We start from the raw sequence: 23,876 nt of genomic DNA on the forward strand, positions 1-23,876 counted from the left end.
CTCGGCCCCGGCCCCTCCTCCTCCCCGGCGAGGCCCAATCGGGTGGCGGCCCCCGGCAGCCCCGCCCCGCCCCTGCCCGCGCCCGGGCGCCTGGAGGGCCTTGGCAGCCCGCCGCCAGGCAGCCGGGAGCAGCACCGGCGCTCGGATCTCGCCCGCCGCGGTCGGTTCGCTCGCCTGCTCGGCGGGATGGCTGGGTACCTGCGGGTCGTACGCTCGCTCTGCAGGGCCTCCGGCTCCGGGCCGGCCTGGGCGCCGGCAGCCCCGACAGGCCCCAACTTGCAGGAGCAGCCGCGGCGCCACTGTGAGTGCCACGAGGAGGGTCCGGGCGAGGCGCGCTCCCGGCACCGCGACGTGGCGGCCTCCCGGGCCGGGACCGGGGAGCGCGACTCGGGGCGATCGCGGGCCGGGGACGGCGGGGTTGGCACACAAAGAGCCCGGGGGGGGGGCGGGGACTTGAAGGACGGTGGCAGCTGGTGGCCCGGGAGCTGCTGGTCCTGCGGCCCTGCGCGAGCGGGGGTTCCGGGCTGCTCCGCGCCTCCCCCCCCAGCTATTCCCGTGGCGGGTGCTGGGGGTGTCCCGGGCCCGGAGGGTGTCCTGCGCGCCCTGCGCCCCGGGAGGGGCCAGGCCAGCGAGTAGGGGGCTGGAGCGCCAGGCCCGGTCTCCCCGTGAGAGGGAGGGTCTCGGCGCGGTCCCTGCTCAGACAAAGGCGGGGAGACGGCCTCCACTTCCCTTTCCTTTTCAGCCGGGCGCGCTGTAATCCCTCCTCGCTGTCAGGCCCGCGTCAGCTATTTTTGGAGCCTTTTACGCGACAGCTGGAGGAGCGTGCTTTTGATTTTCCCTTTTGTTTGGACACCCCCCACCCCTCCCGTCGCACTGAAGTCTCCATCCTGGAGCCTCTCCTTGGCCTGACCTGCGTTTTCTCGCCAGCCGGCTCCTACGCTGCTCCGCCGGCCCCACTCACCCGACTGCCAGACTGGGTGATTGGGCAGCTGCTCCAAAATGTCACTTTCCCCACTAGTGACTCACTGCCTCTGTGGTGCCCTTAGCACCCTGCTTAGGAAAGAAGACAGTAGTCGGGTCATAATAAGCAGGATTAACCTGAACCCCCATTACCCTCACAGGCTGCCCTCTGTGGCATGTGGCCTGCACCGTGGCTCTCCATTGCCAGCGACAGAAGGCAGGGAGAATGTAGGTCCCTTGGCCCTGTCTCTTGCCTGTTGCCACGGAAACCCCTTTCCTGACCTGGCCTGGAACCCCTTGGAGTGAGCCAGGACAGTGAGGAAGAGGGAGTGGGGCCCAGGCAGCCTGGCCTTACTGTTCCGGTAGGTAATCTTTAACTAGTGTGGGAGCAGCTGACCAGAATTGGGGAGGGGAAGGTGGGGGCAGAGCTTGGGCCCCAGCCCCCACTTCTCCTGCCAAGGAGAAAGGGACATTTCTGCTTTTGTACTTCTGGGATTTGTCTTGTAAGTGGTTAGCCCTGCAATTCCAGGGTTCTAAGTGCCCCCAGGCCCCAAACCACCTCTATCAAAACAGCGTGAGAGTAAAGATATTTTCTCCCTTCTTGCCCCCTGCATTGATGGTAAAAAAAAAAAAAAAAAAGAAAGTTCTTTTAGCTGTAGGTCCTTCCAGAAGTTCCCAAGCTGGTTGGGTTATTAATGGGGAGAAGGCTTAGTGTTTGAGTTGGACATGAGACTTACAGCCGTGGCCTCTTCGAGCTTGTCACCCAGCAACACCACCGGAGACAGAATATTTGGCATTCCCCTTGATGACAAGGAACGTTTCTTTTGGCTAAAACACTCTGGTGTCTTTGCTGCTTGGTAACTCCACGGCTCCTAGTTTTGCATTTCCTAGGCCTCCAGCGACGGCTGGTGGCGGTTCTGATGAGCCAGATGTCGTGGAGGGGAGGGTGGGCTATGCCCAAGCCCTCACTGTGAGAACGACTTATCTGGCCTTCCCTACCTTCACTCCTTGCCTGGCAACTTCTTACTTTTCTCACGCTGCCTCTTCACTTCACAGATCTTGGTGACTTGCCTGCACTCTCAGATTCAAGGGCAGATTATTATTTAATGATTGTTGAAAGTTCTGGAGGCCCGCCTGGAGAGTTATTATGCGTTCCTCCCCGAGGCTTGTTTCAACTGCATCAGATAAGAACAGGGCTGCCCCATCAGAGGTGTTTTGGGTGGTCATGTTTAGGCCTGGAACGTTTGGAGAAGTCTCTGGAAAGCCTGGGACCCGCCCCCAGGTGCTCCAGTTGAGCTGGGAGCCTCTGGCACTGGTTCCGTTCAGGGCATGAGGTGCTGGAAACTGCCTTCTGGTTATTGGAAGCCGGGCTCTGTGACCTGCCCTGGAGTTGACACTTGTGTACACGTTTAAAATGCCAGTGGAGGGGTGCCTGTGTGGCTCAGTCGGTTAAGCATCTGACTCTTGATCGTGGCTCAGGTCATGATCTCACGGTTCGTGGGATCGAGCCCCGTATCAGGCTCTGCATTGACAACTCGGAGCCTGGAGCCTGCTTCGGATTCTGTTGTCTCCCTCTCTCTCAGCTCCCCGCCCCCCGCCCCTCGCTCACTCTCAAAAATAAACATTAAAAAAAAACCAGTATAAATTGTGAGCTTCTCAGGGCAAGTTGCCCATTGCCTGGCAGAGACCCCCTGTCCCATACATACATCTGTGCTGGTCTGGTGCAATCTGATGGTAAGAACTCAGTGGTCTCTATGTGGCAGTGCATCCCAGGAGCACATTTCATCCCAACAGGAGGTGGGGGCAGGGCAGCCCTTACTATAGACCAAATAGACTGTAACTTGACGTTCATCTGTGACTTCAACAACTATCGTGCTTCTGCTGTGTGCCAGGTACGTGAAGGTGCTGGGGACAGAGCCAGGAGTAAGAGGCAAAGATTTCTGCCCGTGTGGAGCTTAAATGCTAATGTGGGGACTGTTAGTAAAAAGGTAGAAGTTGGCTAGCATGGCGTTTGGAGAACAAAGAGGCCAGGAAGGTGTGCGTGGAGGTTTGGACTTGGGGGGGTGGGCAGGAAGCGCAGAAAAGACCTCCTTGAAGAGTCACCGAAGGAACAAAGGAAACAGGCCATTTGGTTATGGCCAACAGGTGCCAAGGCCGTGATGAAGGAGTGTCTGATGGAGGAGAGGAATGTGTGATGGAGGAGTGCGTGATGGAGGAGCGTCTGATGGAGGAGTGTGTGATGGAGGAGTGTCTGATGGAGGAATGCGTGATGGAGGAGTATCTGATGGAGGAGTGTCTGATGGAGGAGTGTCTGATGGAGGAGAGGAGTGTCTGATGGAGGAGTGTGATGGAGGAGTGCCTGATGGAGGAGTGCCTGATGGAGGAGTGCGTGATAGAGGAGAGCGTGATAGAGGAGAGCCTGATGGAGGAGTGTCTGGTGGAGGAGTGCCTGATGGAGGAGTGTCTGATGGAGGAGTGTCTAATGGAGGAGTGTCTGATGGAGGAGAGGAGTGTCTGATGGAGGAGTGCATGTTGGAGGAGAGCCTGATGGAGGAGTGTCTGATGGAGGAGTGCCTGATGGAGGAGTATCTGATGGAGGAGTGTCTGATGGAGGAATGTGTGATGGAGGAGCGTCTGATGGAGGAGAGGAGTATGTGATGGAGGAATGTCTGATGAAGGAGTGCGTGATAGAGGAGAGCCTGATGGAGGAGTGCCTGATGGATGAGTGTCTGATGGAGGAGAGGAGTGTCTGATGGAAGAGTGCCTGATGGAGGAGTGTCTGATGGAGGAGAGGAGTGTCTGATGGAGGAGTGCACGATGGAGGAGAGCCTGATGGAGGAGTGTCTGATGAAGGAGTGCGTGATGGAGGAGAGCCTGATGGAGGAGTGCCTGATGGAGGAGTGTCTGATGGAGGAGTGTCTGATGGAGGAGAGGAGTGTCTGATGGAGGAGTGCCTGATGGAGGAATGTGTGATGGAGGAGTGTCTGATGGAGGAGTGCCTGATGGAGGAGTGTCTGATGGAGGAGCGTCTGATGGAGGAGAGGAGTGTCTGATGGAGGAGTGCATGATGGAGGAGAGCCTGATGGAGGAGTGTCTGATGAAGGAGTGTCTGATGAAGGAGTGCGTGATGGAGGAATGCGTGATGGAGGAGTGCCTGATGGAGGAGTGTCTGATGGAGGAGAGTAGTGTCTGATGGAGGAGTGCCTGATGGAGGAATGCGTGATGGAGGAGTGTCTGATGGAGGAGCGCCTGATGGAGGAGTGCCTGATGGAGGAGTGCCTGATGGAGGAGTGTCTGATGGAGGAGAGTAGTGTCTGATGGAGGAGTGCCTGATGGAGGAATGCGTGATGGAGGAGTGTCTGATGGAGGAGCGCCTGATGGAGGAGCGCCTGATGGAGGAGTGCCTGATGGAGGAGTGTCTGATGGAGGAGTGTCTGATGGAGGAGAGGAGTGTCTGATGGAGGAGTGCCTGATGGAGGAATGCGTGATGGAGGAGTGTCTGATGGAGGAGTGCCTGATGGAGGAGTGTCTGATGGAGGAGCGTCTGATGGAGGAGCGTCTGATGGAGGAGCGTCTGATGGAGGAGCGTCTGATGGAGGAGAGGAGTGTCTGATGGAGGAGTGCCTGATGGAGGAGCATCTGATGGAGGAGCGTCTGATGGAGGAGCGTCTGATGGAGGAGCGTCTGATGGAGGAGCGTCTGATGGAGGAGAGGAGTGTCTGATGGAGGAGTGCCTGATGGAGGAATGCGTGATGGAGGAGTGTCTGATGGAGGAGCGCCTGATGGAGGAGTGCCTGATGGAGGAGTGTCTGATGGAGGAGTGTCTGATGGAGGAGAGGAGTGTCTGATGGAGGAGTGCCTGATGGAGGAATGTGTGATGGAGGAGTGTCTGATGGAGGAGTGCCTGATGGAGGAGCGTCTGATGGAGGAGCGTCTGATGGAGGAGCGTCTGATGGAGGAGCCTCTGATGGAGGAGCCTCTGAGGGAGGAGAGGAGTGTGTGATGGAGGAGTGTCTGATGGAGGAGTGTGATGGCAGAATGTGTGATGGGGGAGTGTCTGATGAAGGAGTGAGTGATGGAGGAGCGTCTGATGGAGGAGTGTCTGATGGAGGAGTGCCTGATGGAGGAATGCGTGATGGAGGAGTGTCTGATGGAGGAGTGCCTGATGGAGGAATGTGTGATGGAGGAGTGTCTGATGGAGGAGTGTGATGGCAGAATGTGTGATGGGGGAGTGTCTGATGAAGGAGTGAGTGATGGAGGAGCGTCTGATGGAGGAGTGTCTGATGGAGGAGTGCCTGATGGAGGAATGTGTGATGGAGGAGTGTCTGATGGAGGAGTGTGATGGCAGAATGCGTGATGGGGGAGTGTCTGATGAAGGAGTGAGTGATGGAGGAGAGCCTGATGGAGGAGCGTCTGATGGAGGAGTGTCTGATGGAGGAGTACACCTTTGCTTGTGGGAGAAGCAGAGAGGGAAGAGTCCTGAGCCAGGCAGAGGTCAGGGGAAGGGGGTCAGTGACAGATGAGGTCAAGCGTTGTGGGGACCACACATTTTTGAGGACTTTGGCCTTTACTCTGACTGAAAAGGGAAGTTTTGCAAGGTTTTGAGAAGGGTATTGTGGCCTGATTTACATTTTTTTAAAGCTTTTTTAATCTTTAAATTATTTTTTTAATGTTTATTTTTGAGAGAGACAGAGACAGAGGGTGAGTAGGGAGGGGCAGAGAGAGAGGGAGACACAGAATGCGAAGCAGGCTCCAGGCTCTGAGCTGTCAGCACGGAGCCCCACATGGGGCTTGAACCCACAAACAGAGATCTGAGCCGAAGTCCATGCTCAACTAACTGAGCCACCCAGGAGCCTCCCCGCCGCCCCCCTCCCCCATTTACATTTTAACAGGCGCATTCTGGCTTCAGGGTCCTGGTGGGAGGGTGTAGTCATACTCTGGCAAGGTTATTGGCCCTGGGGGTGGTAAGAAGTGGTTGGATTCTGGATGCATTTTGAAGGAAGAGCCAATAGGATGTTTCAGTGGTTGGCACGTGCGTGTGAAGGAATGGGGAGGAGTGAAGGATGACCCCAAGGAAATCTCTTCCAGATTTGCTGCCCTGCCTTCTTGAGCTCCCAGGAACTGGGGGCTTCTCCCCACATGCTGCTGGGCCACGCCGGCTTGGCAGCTTCTTGGCCGACAGCCAGGGCAGGCGTGTGGTTACCCACTTATTCTTGGGGGTGGCCATCTTGGGAGGGACCTTTAGCCTTGAGTTTGGAGCAGCAGGCCAATCCTGAAACAGGCGCCGGGTTTTGAAATCCTTACTTGGTGTTGGGTGCTCGGAATCCCAGACCCGGGAGGAGAGTTGGCCTCCCGGACTCCCTGTGGACTGGTGTAACTCCATCCCACACTCTGGCCAAGAGGCCAGTGTGCAACATGTCATCTGAAAATGTCACGGTGGCTGTCCCTTGGAAGCTTTCAGGGAGACCCCCGTGCTGTTCCTTGGGTTTCAGATTGTTCGTCATCTCTTGTCACCCAGAGAGCGGTGGACGATGGGGGTGGCTCTGCCGTATTGGCCGAACCACACACAAGGTCTCCCACTCTGATGCCTTGGGGCCTGTGTCCTCTGGAGGGTACGCGATAGGCCTGGAATCTTTGTGTAAAATCTCCTGGGTTGCTTTTGTTTTGAGTGGTTTAGATTAAAAATTTTTAAGCATTTATTTTATATTTGAGAGAGAGAGAGAGAGACAGACAGAGTGCGAGCAGGGGAGGGGCAGAGGAGAGCCGGAGACAGAATCTGAAGCAGCCTCCAGGCTCTGAGCTGTCAGCACAGAGCCCGACGCGGGGCTCGAACTCACGGACCGCGAGATCACGACCTGAGCCGAAGCGGGTCGCTTGGCTGACTCAGCCACCCAGGTGCACCCCTTGACTGATTTAGATTTTTAAAAACTTAGAAACCGTTATTTCTTATTTTTATTGTGGTAAAAATAGTGCATAACACAAATTTCCTGTCCTAGCCATTTTGAAGTGTGCCATTCAGTAGTGTTAAATACTTTCTCACTGTTGGACAACCAACCCCCAGAGCTTCAGCATCTTGCAAAACTGAAACTCTGTATGTACCCGTTAAAAACAGCTCCCCATTCCCTCCTCCCCCAGCCGCTGGCAACTACCATTATACTTTCTGTTTCTGTGAATTTGACTGCTTTTAGGTACCGCATGTAAGGAGAATCAGACGTATTTTTCTTTTTGCGACTGGCTTGCTCTTCACATACTGTCCTCAAGGTTTATCCCTGCTGGAGCTGTGGCTTGTGTCCGCATCTTGCTAATTTTTAAGGCTGAATATTCCATTCTATGTATATACCCACGTAAAAAATATGCCACTTAAAATGTATCGACTCTCTGGGTAAGGTACGGGAATTGTGCAAAGCTTGGGCGATATGGTTATGAATTCCTTGCCTATTTATCACTGCTTCTCACTTATTTTAAGAGTTCAGAAACGTCCATCGTCGCTGGATTGAAAGTGTGCGGGAAATGTGGCCGTGTTGCTTATATAAGTATGCCACAGTATAGGTCTGCTGGCCATCCCAAGGGCAACTGGTTTTGTGGAACTTGAGACGAAAGAATGAGCAGCAAACGCTATTGAGGAAGGTCCAGATCCCTCGCTCTTGCTCACAATGGCGGCACTTCCTTTTTCAATTTCTGAGCAAGCACATCCACATTTAAGTGGCGGGGAGCCCAGTCTGGGAGAAGCTCGAAATTGTGGCCATCGTTTAACCTTTTGGAGGGACGTTTTTCTTAGCCGTCCTGGATCCGTTTCCAGAGTCCTGTTCTCTCGAAGGCTCATACCACGTTCTGTTTTTCCCTTCGTTCCTTGAGGGACACTGGAGTTGTTTCCACCTCTTGCCCATTGTGAGCAATTCTGCTGTGGACGAGGGTGTACAGATGTTTCTTTGAGACCCTGCTTTTACTTATTTTGGATAGACATCCAGAAGTGGGATGGCCGAACAATATGGCGGTTCCATCTTTGATTTTTTTTGAGGAAGCACCACACCGTCTTCCGTAGCAGCTGCCGCACTGTCCATGCTCACCAGCTATGCACAAGGGTTCCAGCTTCTCCACGTGCTCACCAACACGTTGTTTTCGGCTTTGGGGTTTGGGGTTTGGTTTTGGTTTTGTGGGCAGCCGTCCTTGTGGGTGTGAGGTGGTATCTCATTGTGATTTTTGATTTGCGTTTCCCTAACGAGGAGTGCTGTGGGACAACTTTTCATATGCTTCATATATCGTTTTTTTGGAGAGATGTCGATTCAAGTCCTTTGCCCATTTATTAATTGGTTTTTGTGGTTGTTGTGTTGTCGAAATCGCCTGATTTTAAAACCTTGGTCACCAGTGCATATGCTTTTTTTTTTTAATTTTTTATTTTTTTTAATGTTTTTATTTATTTTTGAGACAGAGAGAAGACAGGGCATGAGCGGGGCGGGGGCGGGGGGGGGGTTGCAGAGAGGGAAGGAGACACAGAATCGGAAGCAGGCTCCAGGCTCTGAGCTGTCAGCGCAGAGCCCGACGTGGGGCTCGAACCCACGGACCGTGAGATCATGACCTGAACTGAAGTCAGGCGCTCCACCGACTGAGCCACCCACGCGCCCCTGAATATGCTTTTTTAAAATCGCTGCGTGAGCCAATCAGGAGTCTCTGCTGCTTTGGCTTCCGTGCCCCCCACGCCCCCGGTTCTGGGAAGGGCCCTTTCAAGGAGGCTGTGCTCCTGACTTTGATAACTGGGCTGCTTGCTCTCTCTCCCTTATCTGTAGGTTTTCCCTTTCATACTCACTCCTTTAGGCCAGGAACTATTATATTTTTTGGTGTTTCAGGAAGAGGTGCTTAGCACCGGGTTGTAAATAAGTGGGCCCTGTGGTCTCTGAGGGTTTGACACCTGCAGGCACCACAGGGAGGGAGGGCTGCCTGCTATGATCGTGACATTGAACTCCCAGATGGAGCAGGTGTGGAGCCCACAGCCCACAGGCTGCTGGGTCTGAAGCCCAAAACTTGAGTGGAGCCCAGCGAGGCAGAAACCTTTAAGACTGGCCACAAATGAATTCTCCTTAGGGGTTATGATTATGGTAGCTTCAGTACATTAAAACAACCTTGATTAGCTCTCATGACATTAACTCATAGGAGATGCTCTTAAAAACTAAGCTAGCTTGGGGCACCCGGGTGGCTCAGTTGGTTAAGCGTCCTCCTCTTGATTTCAACTCAGGTCATGGTCTCACGGTTTCCTGAGTTTGAGCCCCGCATCGGGCTTGGCACCGAATCTCCTTGGCGTGGAACCTGCTTTGGATTCTCTGTCTCCCTCTCTCTCTGCCCCTCCCCTGCTCATGCTCTGTCTCTCTCAAAGATAAACATTGAAAAAAAAAATTAAAACAAAACGAAGCTAGCTCTTCAGTGGCCCGGTAGACTTTCTGCGAGTCCTAAAGCCCTTTCCACTCAAGCTTCCAGCCCGGAAGGGTGAAGGAATTCTGCGGCTTGGGTCCAAAGGCCCCTGTGCCTCCTGGAAAGGGGGGCGGAGAGGTGCCGGCTGAGCTCACCTTGTCCTCCAGGGAATGGAATGTTTGGAGTCTGTGTTTGCCTTCTGCTTCTCCATACGTGACCCCCGAGGGTGTCCAGAGGCCACACTGGGGCCAGAGACCTGGGATCAGTCCTGACATTGACACAAGCCACGCTTCCTGGGTCTCATTTGTCTTCCTAAATAACCTTCAAGATTCCTTTTAGATTAAGAAAAGAAAAAACAAAAAAACCTGTTTGCACATCTTTGGGAGATTATTTTTAGATTAAAAAAAAATCTGCGCACATGTTTGGATAGTGAATCATTTCGCTGCACATAATTCACCTTTTTCTTAGTGGGTTGGGGATGTCAGCACGAGTCATGGCTGTGGTGTGTGTTGTAGGGCAGTGATATGTGGGGGATCTGTTGGGTTTTGGTCACTTCTATTTTAAAATTTTTTAATGTTTATTTACTTTTGAGAGAGAGAGAGAGGGGGGGGGAAAGAACATGTGCGCGCGTGTGCGTGAGCGTGGGGGTGGGGGGGAGGTTAGAGAGAGAGGGAGACAGAATCGCAAGCCGGCTCCAGGCTCCAAGCTGTCAGCACCGAGCCCGATGCGGAGCTCGAACGCATGAACTGAGAAATCGCGACCTGAGCTGAAGTCAGACGCTCAACCGACTGAGCCACCCAGGCACCCCAGTCACTGCTGTTGTAAACGTGCTTAGGTGGTCATGCTTTTTCAGTGTCAGGGCCTGCTTTTCGTAGACGTCCGTCCCTTGCTGTCCACCTCGCAGATGTCGCTTCTTCTGACCGTTGGTGTTTTTAAGTGAACATCCTAATCCTTTCTTCTGATTCGCCGTCTCGTGTCTGGTGAGGCGGAAGATCCACGACGACATCTTGTAAGGATTGTGCGTAACCTAAGAGTAAATGGGCCCTAAGCGAGGGCGGAGGGGCCTCTGCTGGGGACAGAGCCCAGTCAGTTCTCAGCTGTCTCACTCCGGCCCGGGTGTCAGCGGTGAGCGAGCCTTCTGATGGTCGAGGCCCGGCTGTAGGTTTTGCACCTGTCTTGTTGCCCCTCCCTACTCTGCAGGGGCTGTTTCTTCCCAGGCCGTGGGTACCTCCGTGCTACAGGCTAAGGTTCAACAAGTCTCGCTCAAGGTAGCCTGCACTGATTTAATTGGATGGGTCATTTTCTTGAGTTTTCTCGGGAATTCACTTCCCAGACTGTTGGTTTTGCTCATGAGTCAGACTTTCCTTGAAGAGCCTCCCCCGCCCGGCTCCTGTCCTCCTCCACTGTCGCTTTGGACCTTTGATGCTTCTCCGGCAGGACTGGCCAGCCTGCCAGCTTGGATCAAGGGTTCGGAGTCTCATTCTGGGCGCCCTAAGCCTCCGCTTGCCGCTGAGAAAGTGTGAATCCTGGTAGCTCTGTTGTCCTCAAGCTGTGTCACCTCTGGCAGGAAGCTGGCAAACTCTCCGAGCCTCAGTTGCACCACATTAAAAAAAATTTTTTTGATGTTTATTTATTTTTGAGAGACAGAGACCAGAGCACAAGCAGGGGAGGGGCAGAGAGGGAGAGGGAGACACAGAATCCGAAGCAGGCTGCAGGCTCTGAACTGTCGGTGCAGAGCCCGGCACGGGGCTCCAGCCCACGAGCCGTGAGATCGTGATCTGAGCCGAAGTCAGACGCTGAACCGACTGAGCCACCCAGGCGCACCCAAAGTGGAGATAGCCATATTCCCTTTGGGAGTGGTTTGAGGATGAAAAGGAATCACGCAAAGCGGGTAGGGGACCACGTCAGGCACAGAGGAGGTGTGAGTGCAGTTTCCGTGCCCACTTAGATTTAGTCGGGCTCTTGTAACAAGGTTACGAGGAAACTCACAGAATCGCTGGGGTTGGGCCACAGCGCCTGCCCTCGGAACTGGGTGGCGACAGCCTGTAGGCATTCCCTCCCCTGCCTGCTCCCGGACAGGTGGCCCTGCTTGGCTCTGGACCTCTGGCTCTTGGGCTCCTCTGCCTTCAGATTCAGGCCACCATCTTTCAGTCCTAGCTGGCCATCCTCAGTGGGGGGTCCGGGTCCCCCCCGCCCCCCCAGGCGGCCCGGCCCGGGAGCTGGTCCTGCCGAGGGGGAGTGAGTGTGGGTAACCGAGCCCTGGCTGACACTGTCCTCCTGGGTGAAGGGCAGGTCCCGCGGGGGAGGAGAGGAGCTCGCCCAGAACGACCCCCCTCCCCCAGAGGTATGATGCGCCGTGTTGCCCGGTCCTAGATGCCGACAAGAGGATCAAGGTGGCGAAGCCGGTGGTGGAGATGGACGGCGATGAGATGACCCGGATCATCTGGCAGTTCATCAAGGAGAAGGTAGTTCCCTCCCAAAGTGGGCGTTCAGCCCCCGCGCAGGCCCCCTCGTGCCCCTGAGTCACAGTCATCTGGGCTGATGCCTTGCCCTGGTCATCTGTTTCTAGCTCATCCTGCCGCACGTGGATGTCCAGCTCAAGTATTTCGACCTGGGGCTCCCAAACCGTGACCAGACCAACGACCAGGTCACCATAGACTCCGCACTGGCCACCCAGAAGTACAGTGTGGCTGTGAAGTGCGCCACCATCACCCCCGATGAGGCCCGTGTGGAAGGTGTGAGGGTGCGGAGGCGGGTGGGCTGGGGGCGTGGGGGCCGCGACACGAACCCCGTCTCCCTGCGACTTCGCGGGAGGCGTTGGGGCCGTGGGGTTTCCTGCAGAGGAGGCTGGGAGGGCCGGTGAGGGGCTGGCACCCACGTGGGGTGTGGCAGGGCGGAATCCAGGCCCGTGGCGTTGCTGCTGTGCCGCGCGGCTCTGGCCAGCACCGGTAGGTGTCGTGGGCCACGGACACGTTGCTGAAGCCGTCAGAGGAAGGGCGGCCTCCTCGGGCGCCCCTCTCGCCTCCTGGACTGTCCTGCAGGCAGGTTTACAGAGACACCTCAGGGCCACCTCTGGCCAGCCGAGTGCCGCGTGTCAGCTTGTATCTTTCAGAGCTGCAGCGGGCTCTAGGGAGCGTCGCTAGTGTCTTGCCGCTGTCTTGGCCTTGCGGGTCTGTCCCCTGCCCCCTGCGGCCGCGGAGGGGTCTCAGAGAGGTGCGCTCACCAGGCTTGGACCGGCTGCCGGTCCCTGCTTCTGGGGAGCACTTTTGAGGGTTTCCCGAAACAATGGCACCAGTACAGGGATAAAGGGGCCACGTTTGGAAAATTCGAGAAAGGGTCGTTCAGGGGTGTGCAGAACTCTTTCTCTCTGCCTGCGTCCTACGGCACGAGGGAGCTGGAAGGAAGCATTCGAAGCACATTTCCAAACACTCCAGACCTTCTTCCGTCTTTCGGGTTTGTACCTGACCCTGGGACATTGGGATCATTTAAGTGCTAAGCTCTTCTTTGTGGGGTTTCTTTTCATTTCTCCTGAACCCTGGGATTTCTGTACCCCTGTTTTATGGAGAAGGAAGTAGAGAGCCAACAGTCCCGGTAACGTGGGCTGGACTCCACGGTTCGTGGCAGTACTGAGGCCTGCCCTCTGGTCTTCTGGCCTCTGTCCAGCGAGACGCCATACTGCCAGAGTTCGTCAGACCGAGCTACGTCCACGCATGACGCGGGAATAATACACTAGCTGAAGGAGCCCCGATGTGCCAGGCACTGTTCTAGGCACTTTCCATAGAGGTTTATTTAATCCTGACAGCAACCCAAGATGCGAGGTATTTTTATCAGTAATTTCATTTTGCCAGCTCAGGTTAACTCACTGCATAAAACTCACAGTTACAGGTGGTGGAGCTGGACCTTGAACCCAAGAAATCTGATCCCAGAGGGGCGCCTGGGTGGCTCAGTCAGTTGAGTGTCCGCCTTTGGCTCAGGTCACGATCTCACAGTTATGGGTTCGAGCCCTGCGTCGGGCTCTGTGCTAACAGCTCAGAGCCTGGAGCCTGCTTCGGATTCCGTGTCTCCCTCTCTCTCTGCCCCTCCCCTGCTCTCACTCTGTCTGTCTCTCTCTCAAAAAGAAGTAAACATTAAGAAAAAAAGAAAAAAGAAAGAAGTATGGTCCCAGAGCCCACATACTTATATTTTAGACCTTCCCCAGGGTGATTTTTAGGGCTCCCATCTGGCTGCGTTCTTGCTCAGGGTTCAGATTTTGGTTGGAAGGTGGGGGCTGCAGTGGGGTCCCTTCACCTCTGTCCTCCTAGAATTCAAGCTGAAGAAGATGTGGAAGAGTCCCAATGGAACCATCCGAAACATCCTTGGGGGGACCGTCTTCCGGGAACCCATCATCTGCAAAAACATCCCACGCCTCGTCCCCGGCTGGACCAAGCCCATCACCATTGGCAGGCACGCCCATGGCGACCAGGTTGGCCACGGCAGGAGGCGGGACTCGGCTCTTCCTGGCCGGGGCCCCTCGCTCGGAACCCCTGGCCCGAGCCGTGCTCTTGTCTCCGCAGTACAAGGCCACGGACTTTGTGGTCGACCGGGCCGGCACGTTCAAGATCGTCTTCTCCCCGAAGGATGGCAGTGGCGCTAAGGAGTGGGAAGTGTTCAATTTCCCTGCCGGCGGCGTGGGGATGGGCATGTACAACACGGATGAGGTGAGGCCCTGGCGGGTGGCTCCTGCGTTCCCTCCTCCCTCTGGGGCCGCTTCGGGTTGGTGATGCTCACTACTCCCGCGTCAGTGGCTTGAGGAAGGTCCGAGGCCCGTGACCCAATGCATCTTGGCTGTGTTTCGGGGGGACCAGTGCATCTTGGCTATGTTTCGGGGGGACCTGCTGTGGACCTGGTGTGGAGTGAGGCTGGAAGACAGACCCCCGCTTAGCCAGATGCCCCCGCACTCACTCCCCGACACACCTCTGGGGGCGTGTTGGTTGTCTGGACTCTTGGCTTAAGCAAGCTGGAGAAGCAGTCTTTTCCCCTTCCCCGTCTCTTGGCTTTCGTTCCTTCTGCGGTTGGCCTCATTCTCAGGCTGTGACAAGTGACCACCGGCAGCTCCAGGCTTACCCCCGCCGACTTGGTTACCCTGTCAGAAAAGAGCCTCTTTTGCTCCTGGTTCCAGGGAAAGTTCCAGGCCTGGGTCACATGACCCTCTCTGAGCCAGTCACGGAGGGCTCAGAGGGGATAGGCTGGGACACACCGTCAACTCTAGAGACAGGCAGGTGGGCCGGGGGAGTTAGCTTTACCCCAGCCATACGGCCTAAGACCTGGGGAGCCCAGGGAGGGCTGGTAGCCCGCAGGCCGGCCGGGCCCCACGCCAGGGACCTCTCTCCCCCCGCAGTCCATCTCGGGTTTTGCGCACAGCTGCTTCCAGTACGCCATCCAGAAGAAGTGGCCGCTGTACATGAGCACCAAGAACACCATCCTGAAGGCCTACGACGGGCGCTTCAAGGACATCTTCCAGGAAATCTTTGACAAGTAACAGCCTCTCCCTTTATTCCTTCCCAGGGATCCCACAGCCCTTCTCTCCTGTCCCCCGGGCCCCTGTCCTACGGGGTGGCCGCCGTCCCAGTGCTTTTGGCTCGGCTCGAGGAGAGATCCTCACCCTGCCAGCCTCCCGCCCTCTCCCCACAACAGGCCCTTTTGCTCCCAGGCACTATAAGACCGACTTCGACAAGCATAAGATCTGGTACGAGCACCGGCTCATTGATGACATGGTGGCTCAGGTCCTCAAGTCTTCAGGCGGCTTCGTGTGGGCCTGCAAGAACTATGATGGAGACGTGCAGTCGGACATCCTGGCCCAGGGTATGCCGGGAGCACCTGTTCCCCAAGGGGTGGCTCGTCGGTCTTCTCCGGCTGGGGGGATTTGCAGACCCCCTTCGTAGAAAATGTGTCCGGCGTGGCAGCAGGACTGGGGCCGGCCGCCTCATTGCAGGGTGCCCCGTGGACAGCAGGGGCAGGAGCTCTCCGGCATCTGAGGGAGGAAGGGTCACAAATTAGGTTTGGACTGGTGTATCACTAAGGCTGCTGTTACAGAAAAAGGAGAACCTAGGAATTCAAGTTCTAAGGGGCCAGGTGCGTCAGCTGTGAGGTTGTTCCTGTCCACGAAGCCAAGCGACTGTGCCTCCAGGTTTGGGCCAGGGTTGGCTCCAGTAGAAAAATGGTTTTGAGCACAACCGGGTACTTTTCGAATTACAGAGAATTCGTTTTGCACAGTCAACCTGTTGGCTGTAGGAGAACACTGGGGAAGATGGCAGAGCCCCAAGCCCTAGAGCGTCCTCTAAGAGATAATTCAGATTGCAACAGAAAGCATGGACGAGACCCTTAGAGAAGTAAGAAGTAGCCGTAAGAAATAGCCCGATTGTGCCCGGCTGGCTCCGTCGGAAGAGCAGGCAACTCTTGATCTCAGGGATTGTGGTTTCCTGCCTCAAGTTGGGTGTAGAGATCACGTAAGAAATAAAATCTCAGGGCGCCTGGGTGGCTCAGTTGGTTAAGTGCCCGACTCTTGATTTCATCTCAGGTTATGATCTCACAGTCGTGGGATCGAGCCCTGCGTCTGGCTCCACGCTGGGCCTGGAGCCTGCTGGAGATTCTCTCTCTCTGCCCCTCTCCCTACTTGCGTGCACTCTCTCTCCCAAAAAATAGAATAGAATAGAATAGAATTCTAAAGTAAAATCTTAAAAAAAGAAAAGAAGAAATAGCCCAGTGGTGTTGGGCACAAGAGCAGCGCCCCACAAGAGTAGGGAGTAGACAACGTGTAGAGCAGAGAGCGGAAGAGAAAAGGGTACGTGAGATGGTTTGAGGTCTAGCTCCCGAGAAGGAAGGTGACGCCCACCCCGGGGTTGCGAGGAGAATGCGTAAGAATTCCTGATGTTTCATAAAACCTTGGCCTTTATTTCATTAAGTGTGGTAGTGGTCCTCCTACTAGAACAATCCCTAGCTCGGATGGAAGGATGAGAAGCCATAGCAGACAAGAGAGAGGCATGAAAGTTGCCCTTAAGCAAACAAGGAATGGGTGAGTGCGAAGGTCCAGGAAACATGGAGAAGGGACCCCTTCCCGAGTCTCAGCAGCAGAACTTCCCAGACAACGAATTTTCCTGGAGAAGTTTTTCGCTTTTTCTTTCTTGGGACTTAACACAGTTCTTATTTTGGTGCCATGGGGTGCTTTTGAAGCCCAGGAGACCTTGACAATAGAAAAAGGTTGACATCTGGATTTGGGAGAATTTGGAGATAAGTCACAAAGCTTTAAAGTAGCCTGAAAGAGAGGCAGACAGAGGGATCGTTGGGAGGTAGCTCGTGGCAGGCTTTCTGCTTTCTGCGTGAGCGAACCGTGCGGTTGCGAGCCAGGCTGGGTGGGCAGAAGTCCTGGGGTCTTGGGCTCTGGGGGCCCCAGGCTCTGGGAACCCAGATGTATGTTAATAGGCTGATGATCGCCACCTTTGAACGCCCCCCTGCCCCGTGCTGGGCTCTAGAGACCCACGACAAGGGTGGGCAAGCCCGAAACAGTGGCTGTCCTCCTGGGTGCCGTCGGGGGTCACGAGCTGAGGGGGTCTCCTCCCAGCAGAAGGGCAGGGGGACTCAACCCCGGTGGTCTGAGGAGGGTGGGTGCCGGCACCGAATGGAGGGTCTTTCCACTCTTCAGGCTTTGGCTCCCTCGGCCTGATGACGTCTGTGCTGGTCTGCCCAGATGGGAAGACCATCGAGGCTGAGGCCGCTCATGGGACGGTCACCCGCCATTATAGGGAGCACCAGAAGGTGAGTGTAGGGACCGTGGTCGCATGCCCATCTGTCCCGGGGGCTCAGAACCCACTGGCTCTGAGGGCTGGGGGGATGGGGCTGACCCGTCAGCCTACGGGTGGGCGGTCGCGTCCGGGTGGCCCCCTTGTCGGCCGGTTCGGCTCCCGATCCCCCTACGACCCCCGCCCCCAGGGCCGGCCTACCAGCACCAACCCCATCGCCAGCATCTTTGCCTGGACGCGTGGCCTGGAGCACCGGGGGAAGCTGGATGGGAACCAGGACCTCATCAGGTGAGCGGAGAGGGAGGGGCCTGAGCTGGCCCAGGGCAGCTTCTAGGCGAGCTCTGTATCGGGGCCTCACTCTGGCCCGTCCCCTGCAGGTTTGCACAGACCCTGGAGAAGGTGTGTGTCCAGACGGTGGAGAGCGGAGCCATGACCAAGGACCTGGCGGGCTGCATCCATGGCCTCAGCAAGTGCGTGGCTGGTGACAGAGGGAGGGGCTGGCCTTCTGGGACCTTCTTCCCTGGGTGGGAAGAAGCCAGAGGACCCTCTTAGAGGCACCTCCCCCCCTCCTCATCCTCAGGTCAGCTTAGCTGCCAAGGGCCTGGGGGGGCCAGGTCCACAGCCCTGAGACCCTGTGAGTTTGCCCCCCATCCCCGAGGCTAGGGGCTCAGAGCCTTGCCGTCCCGTCTGGACAAATGTCTGAAGTTGTGTGGCCCTTTGGCAACGGGCCCTAGGCAACCTTTGACGCGCAGCCTGGGCGTGCCACGCCCCACGGGCACGGGAGGGCAGCTCCTCGGGTGCCCAAGTTCAGGCTCTGCCCGGACCCAGGCTGGAGCCGCGCCTCACGTGAACGGTGTTCTCTCGGCAGCGTGAAGCTGAACGAGCACTTCCTGAACACCTCGGACTTCCTGGACACCATCAAGAACAACCTGGACAAGGCCCTGGGCCAGTAGTGGGCGCGGGGCGCAGCCCGCAGCGGGCGGGCCGGGGTGGGGGGGGCAGCGGGCCGCGGCTGAGCCTCCCGGCCCCTCTCAGGAGGCCTTTCTAGGGGACGTTTTTTATAAGCAAGATGTTTTTAAGAATATCTGTGTGTTTCCCCTCATGGTGATGTGAGGCAGGAACAGCGTGTTTTACCTCAGCCAGTCAGTGAGTTTTGCATACTGTAATTTATATTGCCCTTGGAACACATGGTGCCATATTTAGCTACTAAAAAGCTCTTCACAAAACCGTCTGCTGTGTTTGTGCCCGAGGGAGGAGGCAGCCCGGCCCGGGGCCCCAGAGAAAGAGGCCCTCAAAGGGCCGGTGGATTCCACCCACGTCCCAGGCCTCCATTCACAGGGGCCACCGTGAGGCGAGGGGACCGGGCAGCAGTGTGAGTGTCCTGAATTCTACAGGAGCCGCCCGGCCAGCCGCTGGGCCTGTGGTGTGCAGGCCTGAAATTACCAAACACGATCCGGTTCCTATATGCTGATCTCCACTTGGGGGTTGTTACCACTTCTGGTAGATTCTGGTTGCATTGCCATTGATTGATTGATTTTTTTGCTTTGTTTTAACCTCCTAAAAATCTTGAGACCTCTTTATTTACCCTTTGCTTGGTCCTCAGAATGGGTTCCACACAGCCGTGGCTTCACGGCCCTCTGCACGGCTGCCTGGGGCTCGGGGCTGGGACTGTGAATGGAGGTCTAGGGCCCATCGGGTCCCTAACTTGGGTTCCTCCTCGCCATTCTTTGGCAAAACCAGAAAAGTAAGATGGAAAGTTGCAGTAAAGCAAAACAGATCCAACTTGAAGGGCTGTCTTTTCATGCAGGGAATATATTCTACTTTTGGGGTCTCAATGCCCGGGGCGGGGGCCGGGGCGGGGGGGAAGAGTTGTGCCATTTTCACCTGATCTAACAGATACTTGGCGACCCAAAGTCCATTTCCCCAGTTTCCAGGGTTGGGGGCGGGGGAGACTCTCATGGCTCTTGAAACTGGGCAGCTGGGACCTCGGTAGCTCGGAGATGGGTTCTAACCGCCCCTCACCCCGGTGGCCTCCGTGTATTTGAAGGACCGCGTCTAAAAGCTGGTGTGCTGGCTCTGCTTAAGGGCCCAACTCCTGGGGCAAAGCTCAAGGTTTCCGGCCCCTTCTTGCCCGTCAGTAGGAAGGGCCGGCAGCCTCGGAGGCGCAGTCTGGCGTCGTGAGCTGGCTTCTGTCCTGGTACCCTGTCGGTGGGTCAAGAGAAGTGGCTTTTCTCTGCAAGTGGTGGGAATTCTGGGGCCTTGGCCGCAGCCCTCCGCTCTTGGGCTTGGAGCAGCTCCCCGTAGGCGCCTGGCCCTGCAGGTGGCCATTCCAATGCCAAGGATGGTCTGAAGGGCGGTCTGCGTTTCTTCCCCCTCCTTGGAGAGCAAGCGACGGATGCCCTGCTGTGTGGGGCAGGGCAGCTTTGTTGGGAGTTCCTTCTGGGGGAGGGGTGAGGAGCAAGTCCCCAAGAACCACGGGAAGAAGCACTCACAGTCACCTCGCTAAAGAATATTCATTTATTTATAATTATTGCTAAGTAAACTTCTCTCTTAAACGGGAACATAAAAACACAGTAGGGCTTTGCACAAGTGGAATTTCTAAACAGTTGGTTCGTATACACGTCAAAATAAGTTAGAATGGAATTCGTCCAGGAGTTTCCAAGTCACCCAAGAGGCCGCACGCCTCTCTTGAGAGGTTGGGGAGGGGTGAGGACAGGAGCCTTGCCGAGACCACCCCCCAGCTCAAATTGTTTAAGTTGTGCTGTTTCCTTCTCTTAGCTTTGCCTGGGTCCAAGGCACAGGGCAGGGGGCGTTCAAGTATTGAACCTCGCAGAGGGCCGAGCTGATGGCAGGGCTGGGGGAGGAAAGGAGAGCCCCGCCCTGGGGGCCAGACCGTCTCCCTTGGGTTTCCAAGACCAAGGCCACTGCGCTGGCAGGAAAGAGGAGGAGGAGGAGGAGAAGGAGGAGGTACAGGGTTCTTTTTGGTACCAGGGGAGAAAGACATTGTGGGAAGAGGTAGTTTGCAGGGGGTGATGCTTCTGCTCAGCAGGAGAAAATGTCTTCTACAGTGACGGGGGTCACTGCCACCTGAGGGTCATCATGGCGGGCACCTGGGGGGCTGGGGGGGGCCTCGGGGTTCTGGAGGGGAAAAGGCTCCTTTGAGCCCCCAGTCCTCTCGTTTGTTGCCCCTTAGCATGAGCTTAAGCAGAGAAGGAAGGGGCACCTGGCTGCCTGATCCCGAGGCCACCTTGTCCTCCCCTCAGTCCTGATCACAGCCACCCTGAAGCCTGGCTTGGTCCTTCACTAAGGGTACAGCTTTGGGGGTAGTCAGCTGCATTTCAAACTGGTCCCCCCCCCCACCCCACCCTGGCTGTTCCCCCTCCTTTCCTGGTTTCTGGGCTGAAGTTGGTGGCTTCACCTCCTTCGTGCCTTTGGGGACAGCCCTGCCTGCCCCTCTCCACTGAGGCCTCAGGAGGCGAGTGGGCAGGAGTCCGGGTGCCCTAGCATTCCTGAATGTACTATTTCATGCCCTGGGCCTGTCTTCGGTTCCCAGGGCAGGAGCTGGCGCGGGGACAGAGGCGATGAGAGTAGGCAAGCAAGGGAGGGAGCTGTCGGCTGAGCAGAATCGAGCAGCCTTGGCCGCTGAGGTGGGTGGTGCAGAGCGAGTCACTGGCTGGAGAGGCCGGGCAGGGGCGGAGGGCCTGCCCAGCTCTGCGTCCTGCCTCTCGCCAGGGCCCGAGGCTCCCTGCCAGCCCCCCTCCGCGCCGGAGTCCTGCCTGGAGGGCCACCGGAGCTTGGGGAGGCGTGAAGCGCTCACGGCACACAAGGGAGCTTCCATTAGGAAAAAGAAAATGATCTCCAGCAGAAAGAATAGGTGACAGAGTTGGAAAGGAAAAAAAAATAATAAATTACCTTCAAAATACCCCTTTTGCTCAAAATTTTTTTTTTCTCTATGGTCTTCATTTTCTTTTTAACTATGTTGTTCTTTCTGGGAACCTGTTGAGTCTTGGCTGTCCCCATCCTCAAAATGGATACTTGTTAATAATAAAATACTCCAGCCACCCCCCAGGTGGTCCTTGGCCTTCTCTGGGGACAGCCCCTCTCAGTCCCCGTGATCCCTTTGCTGTGCCCTGCCCCTCACTCGAGGGGGCCCCCATCTGTCTCAGTGTGTGCCCAGCGAAAGGCACATCCCAGCTTTGTTCACATCGGGGGACCCTGGTGCGGGGACCAGTTCAGCACAGAACCGGATGACATTTGTTGAAATCCACTTTAGGGACACCCACGTTTCAATGGCTGGAGGGGGGCCTTCTGGGGGTTGGCTGGAGCGGGCATTCGCCGGGGGCTGGGCTACACCCTGCTTTCCTAACGCCAGGACCCGGGGGGCATGCATGCCTGGCTGGAGGAGAGCGCGGGAGGCACCAGGAGGTAGAAGGCAGAGGGCCCCGCCTGGCTGTTTGTGGACAAGGTGGGGAAGGGGGGCTCTGGGGCCTGGGCTTTTGGCGGCCCAGGGGCTGGTGAGGGATCGGGGGGGGGGGGGGGGGGCAGTGCTGACCAGCACAGGAGCTCAAACATCCCTAGAGGCAGGAGTTGGTCCAGAGGAGAAACAAGGCAAGACTCACGTTCTCTCTTCCTCCGGTGCCGGGACCCCAGGAGGAGCCGACAGGAAGCGCATCAGACCCCTCCCCACTGGCTGCCCCAGCTCGGCTGGGCCCCCGGAGAGACCCACGGACCCGTGCCCCCGTGACCTATCCCCCAGCGGCCCCGATCAGCATTCCTCCCACCCTCCCACAGCAGCAGGCCAAGGAGACCCAGAGCTGGGCCTCCTGTGCTCTCCTTCCTCCCCCAGATGCCTGGGGCCTGGGCCTGGTTCACAGCTGAGGCCAGTAGTACAGTCTCCATTTGGTCTACGGGTCCCGAGGTGGTGCAAACGACTCCGTGGGAGGGGAGGGCTCGGGCCAGCGGGGCAGTAGCTTTCTCAGCCGCGGGAGGTGCGCCCGCGGCACGTGGGTCTCCCCCCGCGTCCCAAGCCCTCCTCGCCCTGTGGGCGCCCGGCTTGTGCTATAGCACGTTGTAGTAGGCCATCTCCTTCATGGCCTGCTCGGTGAGGACGCTGGCCTCGGTGCTGCTGTGCACGCCAGCGTACGTATAGGCGTTCTCGAAGTCTTCCGTCTCCTGCTGGCTGTCAAGCTCCGAGGGGTCCGTGCCCGTCAGCTCCATCATGGGGTCTGCAAGAGAGGCGCGCGTGAGGCCCGGATGCCGCCTCGTGGGAAGAGCCAGGCCCTTCTACACGGAGGCAGAGGACCTTCCTGCGGGATTTCCTAGTCCTCGCTTCCAGAGGATTCTCAGCTGCCTCCCTTCCTGCACGGAGAGGCCCCCAGGCTCCCTGTGGCTTCTCGCCTGGGTCACCAGACCTGAGCCCTAAAGTTGTGTGGGTGGGTGCAGGGCTGGCCTTGAACTTTTCTTTGTCATGCCTCTCTTGCCTCTCCTAGGGGTCCTCTGCAGGATCTCTTGGCCACATGCAAGCCTGCTGCTCTCTGTCGTGTTTCTGCAACACCACTCGCTTAGCACGAACTGCACGCGTGGTACTTCTCACAAATACTCCCAGCAACCCCGTGTAGGAGGTCAAAAGGAAGTTCAGAGAGGTTAACCAACTTGCCAAAGAGCACCCAGCAAAAGCACTGTTGTTTTAATTTTGTTTGTTTATTTTTGAGTGAGCGAGAGAGACAGAGTGCGAGCGGGGGAGGGGCAGAGACAGAGGGAGACGCAGAATCTGAAGCAGGCTCCAGGCTCCGAGCTGTCGGCACAGAGCCCGACGAGGGGCTCGAACTCACAAACCGTGAGATCATGACCTGAGCCGGAGTCAGACGCTTAACCGACTGAGCCATCCAGGTGCCCCGAAAGCACTGTTGTTTTGATCCACTGTTCTGCTCTGCCTCAAATGGCAGGAGGGAGGGGCGCCTGGGTACCCCAGGTACAACAATCAAAAATGTCTCCAGACTCAGCCAAACGTCGGCAGACTCACCCCCAGTGGAGAACCAATGGTGTGAGGGTAACCTCACCCCTTACCGACGAGCGGTTCAGGAATGAATTCAGGCCAGTGAATCACGAGGAAAGGCCTGTGTGTGAAATCTCTGAAGTCACCCAATTCTCACTGGTTTCCTAGAGCAAAAGGGAAGAGGCTCTTACTCTCCCCACTGGTTGTGCACAAGGAAGCACACTGCCCTGACGACTGTTGGCAGCCATCTTGTGACCATGAGGAAAATCACAGCTAATGCCTCAAACAGACGGAGGGAGCCTCCCCGCCCCGTGTCATTATTATGGGGCCGAATCAGCCAGCTCTGAAGAAGGCCAGCCTGAGTGTGCGTGTGTGTACGTGCACCCAGAGCATCTGACACACTGTGAGTCTTCCTGTCAAGCCTGAGCTTCTCAGATCAAGGTTATACGCGAGAGGCAGGCTGGCTTGGGTCCCAGCCATTCCAGTGTCAATCACCTTACTCCCTGGTGCAGCCAGCAAGAAAGCCGTCCTGCACATTCCTGGTGACTGACCTCACGGGACAGAGCCTGTGCCTTCACCACCCCCTGGGGTCAAGGTGTGCAGAGACCTGTTTCCAACGGGAAGAGTTCTTCTCCGCTCCCTCCCGGTAGGTTAGATGCATGGCAGGTCTGCGGGGCGCAGGGGCTCTCAAACTCTACCGCACAGAGAATTATCTCAAGTGCTTTAAAGTGCTGGCACACCTG

General features: G+C 56.7%; 2 protein-coding genes across 4 annotated transcripts in view; one reads left to right on the top strand and one right to left on the bottom strand.

Moving 5' to 3' along the window:
- The first annotated feature begins 68 nt into the window (after positions 1 to 68).
- Positions 69 to 18,360, top strand: IDH2 (isocitrate dehydrogenase (NADP(+)) 2). Of its 2 annotated transcripts, XM_043553937.1 has the most exons (11): positions 69 to 301; positions 11,737 to 11,828; positions 11,933 to 12,098; positions 13,665 to 13,825; positions 13,917 to 14,060; positions 14,741 to 14,877; positions 15,053 to 15,204; positions 17,042 to 17,154; positions 17,329 to 17,426; positions 17,516 to 17,608; positions 18,007 to 18,360. In XM_043553937.1, exons 1-11 carry the CDS (start codon positions 187 to 189, stop codon positions 18,089 to 18,091), a joined length of 1,356 nt encoding a protein of 451 aa, XP_043409872.1. In that variant the 5' UTR covers positions 69 to 186; the 3' UTR covers positions 18,092 to 18,360. The 2 variants fall into 2 exon arrangements, with proteins under 2 accessions (XP_043409872.1, XP_043409873.1); XM_043553938.1 differs by lacking the exons at positions 69 to 301; positions 11,737 to 11,828; positions 11,933 to 12,098 and adding an exon at positions 12,267 to 12,816.
- Positions 18,361 to 19,637: 1,277 nt separating this feature from the next.
- ZNF710 (zinc finger protein 710) overlaps positions 19,638 to 23,876 on the bottom strand; it is a 67,247-nt gene continuing 63,008 nt past the window's right edge. For both annotated transcript variants that reach the window (XM_043553936.1, XM_043553935.1), the window contains one exon: positions 19,638 to 22,363. In XM_043553936.1, the coding sequence (XP_043409871.1) occupies positions 22,197 to 22,363 (167 nt within the window). In that variant the 3' untranslated portion in view covers positions 19,638 to 22,196. The remainder of the gene's footprint in view (positions 22,364 to 23,876) is intronic.

Source organism: Prionailurus bengalensis, chromosome B3, assembly GCF_016509475.1.
Source record: "Prionailurus bengalensis isolate Pbe53 chromosome B3, Fcat_Pben_1.1_paternal_pri, whole genome shotgun sequence".
NCBI classification, from domain to species: domain Eukaryota; kingdom Metazoa; phylum Chordata; class Mammalia; order Carnivora; family Felidae; genus Prionailurus; species Prionailurus bengalensis.

Coding starts and splice junctions, on each gene's coding strand:
- IDH2 (XM_043553937.1), top strand. CDS start 187: ATGGCTGGGTACCTGCGGGTCGTACGCTCGCTCTGCAGGGCCTCCGGC. Junction 302..11,736: donor GGAGCAGCCGCGGCGCCACT/GTGAGTGCCACG, acceptor GCCCGGTCCTAG/ATGCCGACAAGAGGATCAAG. Junction 14,878..15,052: donor TTCCAGGAAATCTTTGACAA/GTAACAGCCTCT, acceptor TTTTGCTCCCAG/GCACTATAAGACCGACTTCG.